At 47.8% G+C, this 18901-nt stretch overlaps 1 protein-coding gene and 1 non-coding gene across 2 annotated transcripts in view; both read left to right on the top strand.

Moving 5' to 3' along the window:
* Positions 1-18901, top strand: part of KDM5B (lysine demethylase 5B) — a 49996-nt gene that overhangs the window by 9558 nt on the left and 21537 nt on the right. The window contains exons 2-12 of the mRNA XM_090263452.1: positions 3846-3923; positions 5435-5557; positions 6229-6399; positions 10368-10502; positions 12111-12207; positions 13602-13711; positions 14208-14366; positions 14784-14903; positions 16313-16471; positions 17548-17729; positions 18488-18650. Of these exons, the coding sequence (XP_090119578.1) occupies positions 3846-3923; positions 5435-5557; positions 6229-6399; positions 10368-10502; positions 12111-12207; positions 13602-13711; positions 14208-14366; positions 14784-14903; positions 16313-16471; positions 17548-17729; positions 18488-18650 (1497 nt within the window). The remainder of the gene's footprint in view (positions 1-3845; positions 3924-5434; positions 5558-6228; positions 6400-10367; positions 10503-12110; positions 12208-13601; positions 13712-14207; positions 14367-14783; positions 14904-16312; positions 16472-17547; positions 17730-18487; positions 18651-18901) is intronic.
* On the top strand, positions 9594-9722 carry LOC149992248 (small nucleolar RNA SNORA11). The gene has a single exon (XR_016508355.1). It is a non-coding gene; the product is annotated as a small nucleolar RNA SNORA11 (small nucleolar RNA).

The raw sequence follows: 18901 nt of genomic DNA on the forward strand, positions 1-18901 counted from the left end.
GTATGTTAGCAAATGATTGCATTGGTATTTTCAGGGTCATTTTTGGTGGTAGGACTGGTTTGACACAGGTATGTCAAGAATTGTTGGCATTCCACAAATACGTCAAGAACTCATTGTGATCAGTGAGTGGAGAAAACACTTGAAGGGGCTGCTTTTCAAGTCTGGTTGACACTGGTTGGAGGGACAGGTCGGGTGGGGGAATCAGCCCTGTAGGCAGCTGTTGGGGCAGCTGTTTCCAGGGTTTGGTCTGCGGATGAGGGGAAGGTTCCCAAGACCTGTCAGCAGATCCAAGGGAACCTCCTCTTCTCAACTAAAGTCAGTCACCAGATTTGCTTCAGACACTTGAACCAAAACGACATGCTGCAACTGATGGGCAGCAGAGGAATATGGGAAAATCCAGTTTCTTTCTGAAAGCCATATAGGAAGAGAATTGTAAAATCTATGCAAAATAAAACAGTGTGCCCTGGCTGGTGTGGCTCAGTGGATGGAGCGCCTGCCTGTGAACCAGAGGGTTATCAGTTCAATTCCCAGTCAGGGCACAGGCCTGGGTTGTGGGCCAGGTCCTCAGCTGGAGGCCTGCGAGAGGCAACCACACATGGATGTTTCTCTCCCTCTCTCTCTCCTTCCCTTCCCCTCTCTCTAAAATAAATAAATAAAATCTTTAAAAAAAAATAAAACAATGCCACTGTTTTGCTACTTTTTGTTTGCTATTAACTTGACTTTTAAAATGTCTTAATTTCTAACGTGATTAAAAACGAGTAGGTAGTTCTCACTATAAACTGAAGCTCTGAGGTCCTCAATTTTTAAGTTTAGAAGGGGGTCTTAAGGCCCACAGGTTGAGAGGCGTGTGTTAGTGAAGAGGCAGCTGCTTCTGCAAAGTCCTGGCCCCCGGGAATAGGTGAGGATCTGAGGGCGAGGCTCGCGGTGCCCGGCCATGGTGGGCCCCTTGCGGAGCCAGGGGAGGGTTTGCAGTGGTTTCTAGAGGGCGAATAATGCGTTTTCCTGTGGAGCCTGGGACAGCTAAACTGTTGAGGTCGGTCTTTGGGGGCGCATTTTGTCATTTCATTAAGCTTTGTTAGACTTAATGAACCAATATTCGTAACTTCAGTCTCTCTACTTTATTCAGACTTCCTTTGTTTCTACTGCTGTCCCTCTTCTCGGTTCAGGGTCTCACCCAGGACACCATGTTGGCTCTGCGGGTCCTGTCCTTCAGGCTGTTGTTAGCCCTGACAGCCTCTCTCACTTCCAGCTTCCCTCACTTTCCTTGTTTCGATGACCTTGGCAGTTTTGAGGAGTACGGACTGGGGATGTTATAGGATGTCCCACTACTGGAATTTATCTGATGTTTTTCTCATGATAAGACTGAGTGTACGAGCAACTGATTTATTTTTTTTAAGGGGACAGCTATCTATTCTTGCAGTCTTTCCTGTTGTCTGTGGAAGGATTTCACATTGAAGCTGTGGGAGTTTTTTTAACGAAGAGAAGCGCTGTGCTCCCCAGTAGGACCCGGTTACCCATCCCTAAGGAAGGAGTGCGTGTGTTGTCTCTATAAACGATTGTCCTCTTTGTTTAAACAAAGTCCTGTCACTAAGTTTTCTTGATGGACAAGTTTTTTATCAGTCAGAGCTTTTTTTTTTTTACAGTTTTCACCGTTAGCTTTATAGAGATATTTGAGATTAACTTGCCCAATTAGAATTTTTACTTGTTCAGTCACATTTGTTGAACACCAAGTAGCACTGTTTTTATGAAGGTAGTTGTAATTTTAATTCCTTCTTAAAAACCATTTTAGCCCTTGCTGGGTGGCTCCGTTGGCTGGAGACTCAACTGCACACCAAAGGGTTGCGGGTTTGATACCCAGTCAGGGCACATACCTAGGTTGTGGGTTCGTGTGTGGGAGGCAGCCGATCCGTGTTTCTTTCTCGCGTGCCTCCCTCCCTCCTTCCCTCCTTCCTCTCTAAAATCAATAAGCATATCCTCCGGTGAGGAGTAAAAGAAACAAATACCATTTTACACGTACACGTGGCTGGAGTCTGCCTATAGAGCCAAATCAAGCCACCGTTCTTAAAAGGTTGCGAGATGCTGGGCTCACTCTGGTCAGGGTGGCTTCTTTTTTCCCTCCAACTACAGTATGTAAAATACAAGGAGACCAAAGTGAGCTTCCTTAATGGTAGGAACGTTCTGTTCTTAATGAGTAATGTTGGAAAGTAAAGGAAATAACCTGAACATATCAATGCAATGAAATATTAGATGTTCACAGCATAGTTAGTAGAAGACCATCTTTTTTTGGTTTAACATTATGAAGATAAACTTGTGTTACTTTATAGAAGCCTCATAGTTTTCCCGAAGTTTTTAGGTGCGCCTGGGCGCAGGGAGATGAACTGGTAACCAAGCCACACAGTAGAGTCAGGGTTTGAGCCCAGGCAGTGTGGTCCTTCTCTCGCACACGGTTCACTGTACAAGGCAAAGGTAGGTGATGTGGCCGTGCTTCACAATGAGCATTGGAGAGGCGACGGAAGGCCCAGGAGGGCCCTGCGGCCTGTGCGTAAACGGCTGCGGGGGGGAAGTGCCAGCTGGCAGCGAGGGTTTGGCTGGACAGAGAGAGTCCTTGGAGGTGGAGGGGAGGGGTCAGAGGCGTGCCTTGAAAGTGAGGTGGCGGCAACTTCTTTTTTAAAAAAGGTTTTATTATTTATTTTTAGAGAAAGGGGAAGGGGGAGAGAAAGAGAGTGGGAGAGACATCAGTGTGTGGTTGCCTCACGCGTCCCCCAACTGGGGACCTGGCGTGCAACCCAGGCATCTGCTCTGACTGGGAATTGAACTGGCGACCCTTTAGTTTGCAGGCTGGTGCTCAATCCACTGAGCCACACTAGCCAGGGCTTGGGGACTTCTTGGTAGTGGAAAATTATAGTTTAGTCACTGGAACTTAATTAATAAATTACTTGTTATTTTTGTTTTACAGTAAGAGCCCTTTATATTTGTAATTTTAAATTCGGCCCTAGTCCTGTAGGTAGCTGTTGTTTATACTTTTCAAATCCAGGGCTGACTTGATGTGTGTTGCTCTTTCTGTCCCAGGCTGTGTGTAGCCTGCTGACGCTGAGCAACAGGTGTCTGTCTCACCACTGGCATGTCTCAAGTGCAAGGAGAAGGGATGGGAAGAGAGTAGGTGGGGACAATGAGATAAGAATCGAAGGTGCACCCATTTTTACAAAAGCCAGACATGCTCCCCAGACTTTCTTTGACCCCTTTGGGACCCTGATGAAATGCCAACATGCACTCAAGTCAATATTAATTCCTGGCATAACAGTGTGATTCCGTACTCTCAAACAAAAGTCCTCGAAATCAGCGTTTTTACTGGTGGCTCACTGAGGATGGCAGGTCTCAGACTTGGAACCCGTGGACGGTGCTTGGTGCCCAGCCTGCCCCGAGGAAGGGAGACTGGCGGGAGCAGGAGCAGCCTTGTCTGGTGTGTGCTGTTCCCACGTGGACAGTAGTGAGTGGAGTCTTCTGTATTAACAAAGCTTTTCTGATGACACCCTAATGTATGGCTGCTGGACTCCATCTCAGGGCTTATAAACACTGCTTGTTTTCTATAATTTACAAATGGGGGTTTGTCACGATGTGCCTAGTTTTGCCTTTGGGATGTGTGCAGGTGCCTTAAGGACATCTGCTGACATAAAACCATCCATTTGATGAGAAAGTGGTCTTTTAAACTATTTCGTGTATGTATTATTTAGATCTTAATGAAAATTTCTATCCTATAACACATAATTCAGGGTTTTAATTTAAAACAGTTTTTAAAAGGTCAGAATTGTAAGTCCTCTAATGGAAAGCCTTTGCCTCTCCCCTAGGATTGGCAGCCACCGTTTGCATGTGACGTGGACAAGCTTCACTTCACCCCACGCATCCAGAGGCTGAACGAATTGGAGGTAAGTCTCTGCTGCCGCTCGGGTGGCTGGACTCCAGAGGGGCCTTCTAGGGGAGGTTCCATCATGGATCTAGTGTTTTTCAGTGAAACTACAGCATAGCCAGTAATTGATAATCATGGTAAAGTAAATGGCAATGAGGCCTTTGGAACAAATCAAATTTCGTTAAAAAACACCGATTTTTGTCACTTGTTTGCCTGTTCCTTTGTTTAAATTCCCTAAATTGAGGTGACAACCGCTAGAAGTTAGGTTTTGAAAGGAATGTACTTTGAGAACCATATAAAGGAAGCGAGTCTTGAGCTCTAGTTTTCTTCCAAATACATGTCTTTACTCCAGACTCAGTAGCACCTTAATTTCCCAGGGAGTGAGAAGGGGAGTCTCTAGAGAAGAGCTGATGTTTATTCAGCCCCTGTGCTGCTAAGAGCCTGAAGTGCAGGCTGCCCATTGGGTACTGATAACATAGAAGGGAGGTTGTTGGCGGTAGTGTTTTGCTAATCTGATTTTTGTATTGAACCAAACCCTATTTTGTTTTTCCGTACTAAGTGAACTTTCTTAACTTAAAGGGAACGTGTCCACTGGAATTCTGTGAATATAGGTGGTGGTAGTATAGGGTGTGTATGTTCAAGTTGAGTTTGAAAGATAGGAGATGGGCACTAACTTTCAGGTTTCTTTTTTTTTTTTTTAAAGATATTTTAGAGAGAAGAGAAAGAGGGGAGAAAGAGGGAGAGAAACATCATTGTGTGGCTGTTTCTCATGCACCCCCAGCTCGGGACCTGGCCTGGAACCCAGGCCTGTGCCCTGACCAGAATCGAACCCGTGACCTTTTGTTTGCAGGCCGGTGCCCAGCCCCATGAGCCCCACCAGCCAGGGTGGCCCTGAGGTCCTGGCAGGTTGTTGGGACATCTGAGCATTGCTCTCAGCTCTGGTCAGGTGTGAGTTACAACGTCTGAAAGTGTCTAACATTTCACAGGGAAGGAAAATAAAATAACAAAGTTTTAAACTTGTTGACAACAGTAATAATATGTTAAAGAAATAACATTTAAGAAAGTTTCCCTTGTTTTCTATGGACTTTTAAGTTATGAGGACTTAGTAAAATCTACATAGAACCAATATTGTTGATCTGTTTTCAGTTTTGTGTTTGAGCAGATAAGAAAATTCATACTTTGGGAGAACAGGCCTTTACAGTACCTGTGTTGTTAGAAGCCCGAGGGAGCGTAGAGGAGCTTCCTCTTCATGTAGTTCAACCGACAACATCAAATGAAGCACCTTTCAGCAAGCCTGCTGGTGTCATGGCAGGGTTTGCTGGGTGGTAGACTTCGCTGGTGCATGGTAGGAGTGGAATTAAATTTTTGTGGAGTTAATGTTTAGTTGTCTAACTAGCTTTATTTTGTGTATTTTTGGCAGTTTGTTGAATTCAGAGTGGTATTGCAGTTCAGTATTGTAAGCATGAGACCACACGCGCAGGTCGCAGGCAGGAGGTTTAGAAGGTTAAAGCACAGCTCTTTGTCGCTTAGGCTCAGACGCGTGTGAAACTGAATTTCCTGGACCAGATTGCGAAGTACTGGGAGTTACAGGGAAGCACTCTGAAGATCCCGCACGTGGAAAGAAAGATCCTGGACTTGTTCCAGCTTAACAAGGTAAAGCGCCTGACAGCCTCTTGTGCAGAGGGCGTTGGGGCAGCGGGGACGTGACCTTCTCCTGTGCCTGAAAGCACAGACAGTGTCGCTGGAATCCTCTGTCCAGTGTAGCCTGTTGGGCTCTTGCTTGTCAGGTCTGAAAGCCCACCTTGTGGAATGTTTGCAGGGTCACAAGAGTCCTGTAAGACACTCTTCTGTTTCAGTCCAGACAAGACAGTGGAGGCACAGGGAGCAAAGGGACTGAGCTAACAAGGCCGAGTCATTATTCAGTGCCTTACCTGAAGGTTCAGTCTAAAGTCTGCGTTCTTCCACGAGACACACTGCCATCATATAGTCTGTGGAGATGTTTTAAGGGTCACTGAGTTGGACCCCTTCTTCATAAAGAAATTTAATTGTAATCTAGTTTTTCCTCCCAGAAAATCCTGGCTGCTTTAGGGGAGTAGCTCTTGAGGGGGTACAAAAGCTTATGGACTTTTTGTCAAAAGCAATGTTTTCATTTTCTAGCTTAAAAATGATAGGTATACGTATCTTCTTTTGGCTTAGAAAAAATATTTTTAAAAGGTTACTTTAGCGAAGAGCATTTTGTTTTTGGAGTCATACCTAGGCACAGGAGGATTGGACGTGATTTCCATGTAGGTGTTTCTAATTTGTTTTGCCATTTCATTTAACAGTTAGTTGCGGAAGAAGGTGGATTTGCAGCTGTTTGCAAGGATAGAAAATGGACCAAAATTGCCACCAAGATGGGGTTCGCTCCTGGCAAAGCTGTGGGTTCCCACATCAGAGGGCATTACGAGCGGATTCTCAATCCCTACAACCTGTTCCTGTCCGGAGATAGTCTGCGGGTGAGTGTCGGGCTGGCCTTAACCTGTGTTGTTCACTGATAGCTGGTACCTTGTCCTTTACGGGGAATGAAAAGGCCTTGAGTATGTGTGGAAGACATTGTTTATAAGACTTTCTTTTGTGAATTAATTTTCCAGTGTTTTTGTTTTTCTGTTTTGAGAGCAACCATACTTAGAAGTTTGTTTTTAGGAAGAGTAAGGTTGTAGAAATATACTTTTGCTATCCAAGCTGAAGTCTGTATTAACCTCACTACACATGTTTCTTCCTACAATGAGGAGTTGATCATCATCCACTTGTCACGGCCAATGCTATTGCATTCACCTGCTACTTAAAGTGTATCCCTGGTTGTCACACAAAAGTACAACATGGTAAGTCACTTGCCAACCTGTGCTGTTGTGCCAGCCAGACCTCCGAGGCGACTTTCAGGTGGAGGCTGACCTTGGTAAAGGGTGGGGGACTTGCGTACTGAATACCTAACGGACCCTCTTCTAGTAGTTCCTGTGCAGCCATGTTTGTTGCCTTGCAAAGATGGTATTTGCCAAATTATTCAGATTGAAACTTTTATTCTAATTAAAGTAAAACGACAGTATAAAAACCTCCCACTTACCTCTAAGGTCTCAGTGGTCTGTTAGAAAAGGAGCCATGCTGTTAGCACATGATCAAACGTTTGTGCCCCGTGGTGTTTACCCAAAGGAATGTCCACACAAGAACCTGCACATGGATGTTCGTGGCAGTTTTATTCTTAATTGCCAAGGCTTGAAAGCCACCAAGATGTCCTTCAGTCCGTGAATGGGTAAAGAAGCTGTGGTCTCTCCAGACAATGAAGCCGTAAAAAGAAATGAGCTCTCAAGCCATGAAAAGAACATGGGGAAAACCTTAAATGTTAAGACCAAGTAGAGAAGCCAATCTGAAAAGGCCACACATGCGTTATTCCAACTGTATGACGTTCTGGAAAAGGCAGAACTGGGGAGACAGTCAGAAGACCAGTGGTGGCCAGGGGTTGGCATGGGAGGGCGTGGGCAGAGCACAGAAGAGTTTCAGGGCAGCAAAACTCTTCTCGGTGAAACCAGAACGTTACACATTTGTCCAAACCCACAGGATGTACAGCATTAAGAGTGAGCCCTCCTGAAATCCACGGACGGGCTCTGGGTGATGCGGCCGGGCCAGTGCAGGTGCATCAGAGGGACAGACGCACTGTGTTCCTCTGGCAGGAGACGTTATCATGGGGGAGCTGTGCATGTGTAGGGCAGGACGTGTATGGTGACACTCTGGACCTTCCTCTCAACTAGGCTGTAAACCTAAAGCTGCTATAAAGATGAGGTCTTAATATTAAGACAGGACATGAGATGCACAGCGAAGGAGTTGTGAGAAGGGTGAAGTAAAGCCTCGGGTGAGCGTTGGGGGAGGTGAGGCGGGTGGGCTGGTGCTCGGCTGGGACAGAGGCCATCCTGCCTGCATGTGTTTCTTAAGAGTCTGTGGGGTGCCTCCGTCTCTGTAGGCGACGTTGTTACAATGTCATGATACCGATTACCTTTCAGTCCCAGCTTCTCAAATAAAGGTTTACAATTAGAGGATTTGTACGTCATAGTCTTAGCTATAGAGCAGACTTCAGGTGTATATTTCAAACAGAATAATCAAGCTCTTTATATATGTTCTGAAAAGCTTTGGAGCTTGATTACACTTCTGGTCTCTCAAGTCCTTATAAAACCAAGCAGACCATAGAGTATGGAACCATTTAGACTAATGGCAGATAGAGTTACATATGTAATATTTGAATTTCTGACCATCCACTTAATAAAATTTCTGTGATTCAGTTCACTTCGTATTTCTGCAAATGACACGTACTTTTAGGTCTCAAATAATGAGTTCACTTAGCACATAAGAGAGGTTGTGTTAAATAATGGACAGGATTCATTCCCATCTGTGTGGCGGCATTAAACGTACTTGAAGCTCAACAGAGGACGTGTTCCAGAGGGAGACGACCATCCACCCTGCATGAGCAAACACTTCTGGACCAGTCAGTGCAGAGGTCTCATTAGAATGAGCAGGACGCTTAATCTTTATACGGGTTGTACTGATGGTAGATTCATTAGTTTAGTTTAAAGTCATAGTAGTCTGTATCAGTACAGCACTTTCTGTAGCACATTCTGTCTGTGAGATGTCAGAAACAGATTGCGGTGATCGCTCAGCAACTGTTACCCCCCCCCCCCCCCAAGGCCCTTTTAGTCACCTTTACCTTCGCCCTTCTCTCTCCTCAGCTCCAAGTGACTTGTTTCTGGAGTCCATTCCTTCTACCACTCACTTCTACCTCTGTGACTTTCTAAATTTTCTCTTACAGTTTGAAAAAATTAAAAAAGAAATAGATTTTGTTGGATGGTTGCTGGGTTTGTTGTTTGTTTCTTTGCTTGCTTTGTCCTCTGCTGTTCCCTAGACTCTTCCTGCAGATGTTTGGAGGATGGAGCCAGTTTTATGGGTGAGGCGGGAGTGTAGTGATGGTGCCCATAGAGCTGCAGGGTTATTATTTTAGTGTGTCTAATTCCAGGTGTAGGTGGTATGTATACTATACCTGTCAGCAGGTACATTTGAGAACCTGCTTTTAAAAATGCTTCCTTGATGCTTGTGGGTTTGCTTATGAAGGGGTTGGAATTCATATTAGATTTTGGTGTCACTGTATTGTACCAGCATTAAACACCCTCTTTCATCAGAGCTTAGAATCCAACTGAAGAGAAAAATCAAAGCAAGAAAGCAAGATGAGACTCTTCTCTGACGGAAACCAAAGTCATTGCTGTGCTACCTATCCTATGAACCTTTGCCTTGTGAGTTAGACTTTGTAGGAAGCTCTAATGTGGGAAATGGCCTGTTTCCTCAATTCAGGTGATACCCTTTAATAACAGAACATTGCTACATAGACCACAGGATTGTAAAATTTAAAAAACCTATTGGGTTCTATATTTTACAAATCTCAACACTTCTAAAAGATGAGCCATTTTCAATATGGAAAGTTTTTATGGGACTTGTTAAGGGCCTTTCTGACAGTTTGGGCCTTTGATGAATTGACATCTGCCAGGAGGGACAGTGGCAGTCAGCTTACAGGGAGGGAATGTGGTCTGGAGCCTGCGGTGGCCTCTTGTAGCCTGATGGCCTCAACAGTCAGATGAATCAAAGCAGCACCGTTCCCTTGCTAAAACCGCCTCGGGGGGTGTGCTCAGAGCTGGGGGCTGAAGACATAGCTCCGCAGTTTACAACACACCCAACAGGAATCTGGGGTCATTGTGACAAGGGGCACCAAACCTGTGACCTTCCCCTGAACAAACCCCCTACATGTGTCTCTGCTGCACCTGCATATGGCTGCTGGGCAGCACCAGTGGGACAAGGTTCGCTATTGGAAGAAAAGCCTCGGCTGCTGGGGCTCAGTGGGTTGGGCATTGTCCTGCAACCGGATGGTTAGAAAAAAGATCTTTTAAAAAATAATGGAAGAAAAGCTGCAGCATTTAGTGGGGGAAGTTACTGCCTAGAACATAGTCATTAAAAAAATGGATTTAAACCTGTTCTTTGTGTGTATGTGTATGATCAGCAACTGCAAACTCCTTTTTGTGTTTATTTAGATTTAAAAAAATTGCAGGTGTTATGTATGAACATAAAGAATTGTTTTATTTTATTTTTAAAAAAGACTTTATTTTTAGAGCATGGGGCCAGGAGAGAGAAAGAGAGAGAGAAACATCAATGTGTGAGGGACACATTGAGTGGTTGCCTCTCGCACGTCCCCAACTGGGAACCTGGCCCACAAACCAGGCCTGTGCCCAGACAGGGAATTGAACCAGCGACCTTGCAGTTCACAGGCCAGCACTCAATCCACTGAGCCACAGCAGCCAGGGCAATAACTGTTAAATATGCCTTTTAAAAATCCAATGAAGTACTCTAAGGTTAAAAAAGAGGGCATATTCATCAGTACCAGTATGTTTTCTTTTAGTGTCTACAGAAGCCACACCTGGCCACAGACCTGAAGGACAAGGAGTATAAGCCCCACGACATCCCCCAGAGGCAGTCTGTGCTGCCCTCCGAAACGTGCCCCCCTGCCCGCCGGGCCAAGCGCATGAGAGCCGAGGTGAGACCCACGTGCGCTCCTCGTCTTGAGCCTTATTCGCCTTGCGGGGATGCGGTATGTGTCCCAGCGCCTGTGTTTGGGGCTCATGCTGTTCGAGGGTAAGGATCCCAGAGCTCGCTGCCCTTGCTTTCTGCCGCATCACCACCAGCGCCCAGCGTCGGGAAAGTGGCAGCATTGGGAGGGTGTCTGGTTTTCTGGCGGCCATCGTGAAGTCAGACTGTTGGCTGGGGGGCGAGGCAAGGAGATGGGAAGCTGGGGGGATTTTTGCTGAAAAGAACATTCTTTTTTAAACAGAGAGGTTAGAAGATAGCGCTCATTTTCTCAGGCTTCTCAAAAGGAGCATGGAATCCGTGGCAAACACTGATGCTAAGACAGGAAAAAATTGTGCAGCGTGGGAGGAGGGGGAGTATTGGCTGTAGCATGGAAGCGGATGTGGTGAGGTCTGGGGTCTGCAAGACTGATAAGGAAGGTGGTTTGCGCCCAGACTCCTGCTGGGAGAAGCCTCCCTGGAGCAGGGAGAAGTGTGTTCTGGTTCCCAGGCAGAGGTGTGAAGGTTATGGGTCCCTGCCTGCTGGGTGGGCCAGTGGCGTGTCGGGGCTCAGCGAGCAGTAGAGCAGCGAGCGTTAGGAGCTGGGTGGAGCCAGGAGCCTCCCTGCATCAGCTGGACTCTGAGTCAGTCTCTGGTTATGTAGTGATTACTGGTGAGGGTGAAAAAATAGGCCACTTTTTCTTCTGAGGAAAAGAGTAAGTCAGAGGACTGTCTTTCCCTTAGGTAAGTTGGAGGTAAGTCTGAACTGAGACTGTCACTTGAAGCCTGTCCTCATGCTTAAAGTGGAAGGGTCATTAGTTTGCAGTCAGCTCTAGCTGGACACCATCTTGATCTTTAAACGTCTCAGGCGTGCATGGTCCTGGGTCTGCTCAGCAGCACATGGCCTGGAAGAAGTGCTGTCAGCAGCAGCCCCCTGCGTGGGCACAAACTGAAAACACGTCAGTGGTACAGATCACAGACATTGTGCTTTTTCAATAAGTATTAGCACTTCAAGAAATAATGTCAAATGATAAGTGAAAAATGAATTTAAAAAACAATGGGAATGGAGATTGGCGTGTCTGCCCTCTCTGCGGAGGGCCTCTTGTGCCATCCAGCAGTGCAGGAGAGTGGGTTCCAGTAAGTGCCGTGGAAGAGTTCCTAGGGAAGGACGGGGCACGAGCTTCCCACACACACTGGCCCCCTGGGAGCCAGCGGCTGACGTGCACAGGCTTGCGGATGGCAGCGTGCAGCAGCACAGGCTCTGGCTCTGGCGACCAGGGTGAGAGCTGGGGAGAGCGAGGGCCGCGCTGAGTGGTGAGACCGCCCATAGTCTGTTCCTGATTCGTTCACTGTCCCCTATTTTTTGACCCATGGAGGTGGAGAAGACTTTTGTTGTGTCTAAGATTCCTCATCCATTCCTTAAACAATAATAGTACTCTTCAGTGTAGAGAGAAGTGTGTTTTAAGTGCCCTATTAATAGAGACAATTTATACGGTTCTAGTCACCTTGAGGTTCCAGTCAGGTTTTAGAAGACTTGATTTCAAGGAAAACATTTATGTATAATGACAACTTTTTTAAAGGCCATGAATATTAAAATAGAGCCAGAGGAGACAACAGAAGCCAGAACACACAACCTGAGACGGCGAATGGGTTGCCCAGCTCCAAAGTGTGAAAATGGTAAGAAAGTTTGTCCCCAAGCAGGAAAGTAGTAAAAAGGAAACAAGTAAAAACAGTGATTTGTTTGTTGATAAAGAAAACACTGGAGCAGCTGTTCCCCATGCTCCCGGGGTTGGGCCCCGAGGTCCTGTGTGATGTCCTCCTCGTTGGGGGGCCAGTCGGAGAGGGCAGCGGGCACACGGAGGCCACTCTGGCTGGGATGGGATCTCAATTCACCAGCTGCTCTTTGAACTGCAGCCCCATAGCCTTCCTGTGGGGCAGCGGTGCCTTCACCTGCAGGCTGACGGGCTCCATCAGTGTGGCGCAGACCTGCCCTCTGAGTCTGGGCTGCAGCTGGTGGTGGCCGGCCTGGCCCGCACTCGGTGTGGGTCCCTGAGGGCAAGGTCTAGCATTTGGAGCAGAAGCCCTCTGTCCTGCGTGGGCAGCACACATGGACGCTGACAGTGGTTCCTCAGATTCCTTGACAGCCTTTAATGTCCATTTCCTTATTTCAAAATGGATTTGTTGCAAAGGAGTAAATAATTGATGGAAAGCAAGTAGCACAGGGCCTTTCCCAGAGCAGGTCATTAATTGATACTAGTGTTTGAGCCAAAGGTCTTTGGAACCTGGACGTGGGAGAGGTGAGCATCCTCCAGCCCCGGGCAGGTCTGGGATGGGAGGGCAGAGCACTTGCTTTCCTCAGTGCATCCTCTTCTTTTTGTAGCAAATCTGCTATTGAATTCATTGACGTGACACTGGTTCATGAAATTACACCGGTTTCAAGTGTGCAATTCTTTTTTTTTTTTTTTTAAAGATTTTATGTATTTATTTTTAGAGGAAGGGAGGGAGAAAGAGAGGGAAAGAAACAGATGTGCAAAAGATGCATCGATTGGCTACCTCTCATGCCCCCAACTGGGACCTGGCCTGCAACCCAGGCTGGCACCTGCCCTGACTGGGAATTAAACAGGCAGCCTTTCAGTTTGCATGTTTGCAGGCCGGCGCTCAATCCACTGAGCCACACCCGCCGGGCCTCAAGTGTACAATTCTTTAATAAATCACGTGTACACTGTATTGTGGGTTCACCACCCCAGATCTCTTTCCATCACCATTTATCCCTTTACCTCTTCTGCCTCTCCTCATCAGCACTTTTTAAAATATGTTGTTTATAAAAGCATAAAAACTGAAGCAGCGTCTCCAGAAGTATGTGCCTACATCTTGGATTTTACACGGGGTGAGCGTTTGCATTTTCTCAGAAAGGAATCCGTTGAACACAGTAACACTGGGTGCTACTGCTGCTGTAGTGAAGAGAGACATGGAAATGTGTTAGTGTGTCCTGCCTGTGTTTTGGGAGGGAGAGGATGAAGGGAGGAAGCTGAGACCAGCACAGAAAGAGCTAACTAGATTGCCTCCTGCAGAGAAAGAGATGAAAAGCAGCATCAAGCAAGAGCCTGTTGAGAAGAAGGAGCACGTTGTGGAAAGTGAGAGGGAGAGACCCAAGAGTCGACCTAAGAAACCCAGCAGTGCTGTGAGTGGAGTCTTCCAACACTGACCCCTAGTTTATGCACCTGGGCCTTGTGAGGCCAGCTAGTGCGGTGCCGGGCTGTGCCAAGGCCTTGTCCCGGCTGTTTCCTGGGGCAGTTTATGCAGGAGGACATGCAGGCCCAAGGGGAATGGTTGTGCCTGGGCTCTTGACGGCTGCCTGGTGGAGTCCAGTCGAGCACCAGACGGGCTGATACGTAGAATTGCTCACACCTCACTAGCCCAGCTCTGGGTGAGCCAGAGGCTTGAACAGAAGTGAAGTTGATATTTTCCAGTGTTGTAGCAAGGACGGGAAAGGAGAGAACGGGAAGGGAGAGGAGGGGAGAGCAGGGGTGGGGGGCTTCCCTGTGCCCTGTGCCCTGAGGGCAGCTGCTCACTGGAAGCTGGTGGAGGGCCTGGGCCTCTGCTCCGTCCAGTTCATCCCCAGAACCGCGCAGAGCCGATGGGCGCTCACACCCTCTCGTCCTGTGCCGCGGCCACAGGTGGACCTGTACGTGTGCCTCCTGTGCGGCAGCGGCAGCGACGAGGACCGGCTGCTCCTCTGCGACGGCTGCGATGACAGCTACCACACCTTCTGCCTGACCCCGCCCCTCCACGGCGTTCCCAAGGGAGACTGGAGGTGTCCCAAGTGTTTGGCTCAGGTGAGGATTAGCCGCCAGGGCAGCATCAGGACGTTCAGTGCTGTTCTTGGTCTTCGGGTTTGCACTTGGGGATCGAGGATCACGAGACCCTTAGAAGTACCACTGGCTCTGCACAGAAAAGAGGTCTCGAAAGTGAGGTTCACAGCTGCAGAGGGAGCTGAAAGGCAGAAAAAAATCTTAATAACTACACTTAAAAAACACTGTACTCTTTGCAGAAATTCTTAAATGCTGAATGACTTTAAAAATGAAAGTAGGATTTTTAGACTCCATAGATAAGCACTGTTAATATTTCGATGTATATTCATCCAGACTTTTCCCTGTTTTAAATGACTGGAGTTGTATTATGTAAGTAATTTCAGTAATCTTTTTTCCATATATATACATATATATAAATCTCTTTTCTTTCTTCTTTCATAGGAGTGTAGCAAGCCACAAGAAGCGTTTGGCTTTGAACAAGCAGCCCGGGACTATACACTCCGTACTTTTGGGGAAATGGCGGATGCGTTCAAGTCTGATTACTTCAACATGCCTGTCCATGTATGTACATACGTGCTACTTTGATTAGGGTTTTAATGACTTTCGGAGAAGGGGGGATCTGGAGAGAAACGTGGGACGGCCCTTCACCTCTGACCGTCGCGGTCGCGCGCAGCACCGCCTTGCGTTTGGTCGTGCTGCTGCAGTTCTGCACTGCTTTACTGTGCGTCTGCTTTTGCATTGGGTTTCTCTGGAGACGGGGTTTTCCACACAAGTGGTTCAGCCACTGTAACAACACCAATGTGCGAAGTCTCCAGTACTCCTTTCAGCTCAACAAACGCAAGGTAAAGAAAACGTCAGTTTATCGAGTGACTCTGTGTGCCACCTGGTGTGCTGCGCTCGGGGAACACATCCACTACTGTTAGGTCATCCTAGGTTACTGAAATCCTCTGCACTCGCTGAGAAGCAAAACATGCAGTATTCATCATATGAGCACACCGGTATTTAAGTGGTTTTCTGCCATAGTTCTGGATACATCAGCCGTGTGTTTTCTTACCACTAACAAAGTGCTACAGCAAACACTTTCTGCCTGTTGATCTTATTAGTTGGATTTTATTTTGGGGGTGATTACTAAGATCAGTTGAGAGCAATTAACCATTTTCTTCCATCCCAATTGTATCATTTATGGGGCCCCAGCAGTGTTTGAGGTAACCTGTTTTCCCCTATGTCGCTAACGTTAGCTGTTAAGTTACTTTCAATGTTTGTGTATTTAATGGGGTTATAAATCCAGATCATACTCTGTTTGCCTGTCTGTTCTTTTGGCCCCTGTGCATTTTGTCCTTCCCATGTGCTTGCTTAACCATCCTGGTGGCATGGACATGACCTTTCCCGTCTGTGCTTGGCTTTTTATCTTACTTAAAAGATGAGGACTTACTGGGAGGACATTAAGTGACTTGGGTTCTGTACTGGTGTCAGATGAACCCCAGACCCCAGACACACAGTCTGGGTGCTTGGTGCACTGGTGCCTGCCCTGGCTCCCAGTCCGCACCGCCGTTCCTTCTGGCTGCCCGCGTCCTCCTCAGCCAGGTCTGGTGGGAGGGCGAGTGGGGACACACCTCTAAGGACCAAGCGTCACTCAGATGCAGAAACTGGATGTTTCATCTCTAACCAGAACAGCATCTCTGGTTCATAAATGTCATGGTGACGCTTTCCTTGACTCCCTTTTACAGTGGTGGCCAGGCTTGTGAAAGGGAAATGGGCGTCCCTTGTCAGTGGTCCCTCTCTTAGTTACAAATGCCTGTTGGAAGATGATGTTCCTGTGGGAACTGCCTGGAATTGCTGTGGAACAGAGTGGTCCTTGTTCCTTAGGGTGCTGCCTGCGGTTCCTGTCACTCGCTTAGCTAGTCAGAGGGTCGCCAGCGGTTGGTGTGTCTGGGAAGATACATTGTTATCTCCTTGTGGTTTCGCTCCAGATGGTCCCCACCGAGCTGGTCGAGAAGGAGTTCTGGCGGCTGGTGAGCACCATCGAGGAGGACGTCACGGTCGAGTATGGAGCCGATATCGCCTCGAAGGAGTTTGGCAGCGGCTTCCCTGTCCGCGACGGGAAGGCCAGACTCACCCCCGAGGAAGAGGTGGGCGCACCTGTGAGGCATCTGTGCCAGGGGGCTGAGTGGGTCCAAGAAAAGTGCAGAGAACCCACAGGAGAAGTCTAGTCCTGGCTGTGCCACTGCATTGTGACAACATGGGAACATTACTTCCCTCCCTTGGCCGTCAGAGTCTGACTTTGGTTTCTCCTTATGAAGGAAATTTGGGGGATTGAGACGAGACCTATTTATCTTTTTAATTTTATTTTTTTAATGTTTTATTTATTTATTTTCAGAGAGAGGGGGAGGGAGGGGGAGAGAGGGAACAGGAGGGAGAAAGAGAGGGGGAGAAACATTGATTGGTTGCCTCTCACACACCCAAGCTGGGGACGTGCAACCCAGGCCGGCGCTCAATCCACTGAGCCACACCAGCCAGGGCCAGACCTACTTATCTTTAAACTTCAAGGTTTGAGTCCATTATTTTCCATTCTAGTCAACTCCTTGGAAGGTTTCTGTTCCTGTCTTTGTAAGAAGTCAGATTTCTTACGAGTAAACATTTGGAAATTAACATATAAACAGAAAAGTACATAATTGTATGTGTACAGCTTGATGGATTGTCACAGACTGAACACACCTCTGTGACGGCACTGGGAGAAGTGGGCATCACCACGTTCCCCCAGAAGTTCCTCTCCTGTCCCCTCCATCACTGCCTTCTTTGTCTCAGGACAGTCCCCCGTCCTCCCCGCCCCCACAGCACCCTCCTGACTTGCAACACCGGGGATGAGTTTGCCTACCTTATTTATTTTTATTTTTTGATTTTCTCATTTTCTATTACAGTTGTCCCATTGCTCCCCACCACCACCCAGCCCACCCCTGCCTGTTCTTTTAAACTTTGTCTAAACTGACTGATATTGTCTATACTCTTCTATAGCCAAATAGAAAGAGGCATGCACCATTTACACCAGGCAAGGGTGGCATCCGAGGAGTTGGCGCGCCGGCTTCTCCCCCGGCCCTAACATTCTTACTTTGAAGGAGACTATTTTCACATATCCTTTTGAAACATCAGTTCTGAAATGTCAGCGTGCTGCAGCTGTGCCTCTACACCTTTTACTTCGTGCTTTTAGGAGTATCTTGACAGTGGCTGGAATCTGAACAACATGCCCGTGATGGAGCAGTCAGTCCTCGCTCACATCACCGCTGACATTTGTGGCATGAAGCTCCCCTGGCTCTACGTGGGCATGTGCTTCTCCTCCTTCTGCTGGCACATCGAAGACCACTGGAGCTACTCGATCAACTACCTGCACTGGTGAGGCTCCGGGGGCCCAGGAGCAGGTGCCAGCCTGCCGGAGCCCTGCAGCACAGCTGGGTTTCAGCTGTGCCCTGCATGGGGACCTGCCTTTTCTCTGTGGGACTCACCCCTGCTTCGGTTTCCCAGGGTCTCTGTGAAACCCCCAGTGTGACATGGGTCTGGGGAGGGTAGACGGCTTTTCTCCAGTTTTCAAAGCAGTCTTGACTCAGACAGATGGCAGCACTGAGCCTTGGCTTTCCTGTGGGAACCCTGGGCAGCAGTGGGAGCCCCGGTGCCCTCTGAGAGAGCAGAGCAGTGCAGGTGCCCCAGGTCCCCCAGGTCTGTAGGGGGTGTCACGGGTTGATTGGTTGACGATTTGAAGTGCTCTGAAGAATAAGAGCTCTTGAGAAGTGTTTTATTATTTTATTAGTGTTTGGTTCGAGCTTGGCTGTCACAATGGACAAGGGAGAAGGGACTGCATATGCTGTAGCTAACACGATACCTAATATTCCTAGAAATTCTAGAGACCTATGTTTTATAAAGGGTTGAACCAGAGTGGGAGAGGGATAGGAGCCTCAGATGGGAAGGCCCCCATTTACACTCCATGCCTGAGGGGAAAGCGCACGGCCCGTTTGGGCCCCCGGTTCTGCAGTGGAGCCTTGCCAGTCAGCCGTGTGTACTGTCAGTCTTGTGAACGTACGCGACTGAAAGAAGCTGCCGCAATTTCATGCCTGTGTTTTTTTGGATGTTGATTAATTTTTGTAATCTGTTTCCAGGGGTGAGCCCAAAACCTGGTATGGGGTTCCTGGGTATGCTGCTGAGCAGCTGGAGGATGTGATGAAGACGCTCGCCCCGGAGCTCTTTGTCTCCCAGCCGGACCTGCTGCACCAGCTGGTGACCATCATGAACCCCAACACCCTGATGGCACATGACGTGCCGGTACGTTCTCTGCTGTCGTCCTCCTCCTTGTCCCGGGACTCATTTTCCATCAAGTGGGTTTGGCTGTGTTTTCCAGTGTAACTTGGCAGCAGAAACCGCTGTCTGGGGTGAGTTGGTATCATATGGCATTGGGGGTCTTCAGACACTACAAAAACGAACTAGATTGCGAGGCAGCCTCACTTGCTGGTCACAAGGGCGACACTCGCTTTTCGTGTCCTGTTGTTAACTCATCTGCTCAAGGCCACACAGCC

This window comes from Furipterus horrens, unplaced genomic scaffold (genome assembly GCF_987537825.1).
Source record: "Furipterus horrens unplaced genomic scaffold, mFurHor1.1.pri manual_scaffold_15, whole genome shotgun sequence".
NCBI lineage: Eukaryota > Metazoa > Chordata > Mammalia > Chiroptera > Furipteridae > Furipterus > Furipterus horrens.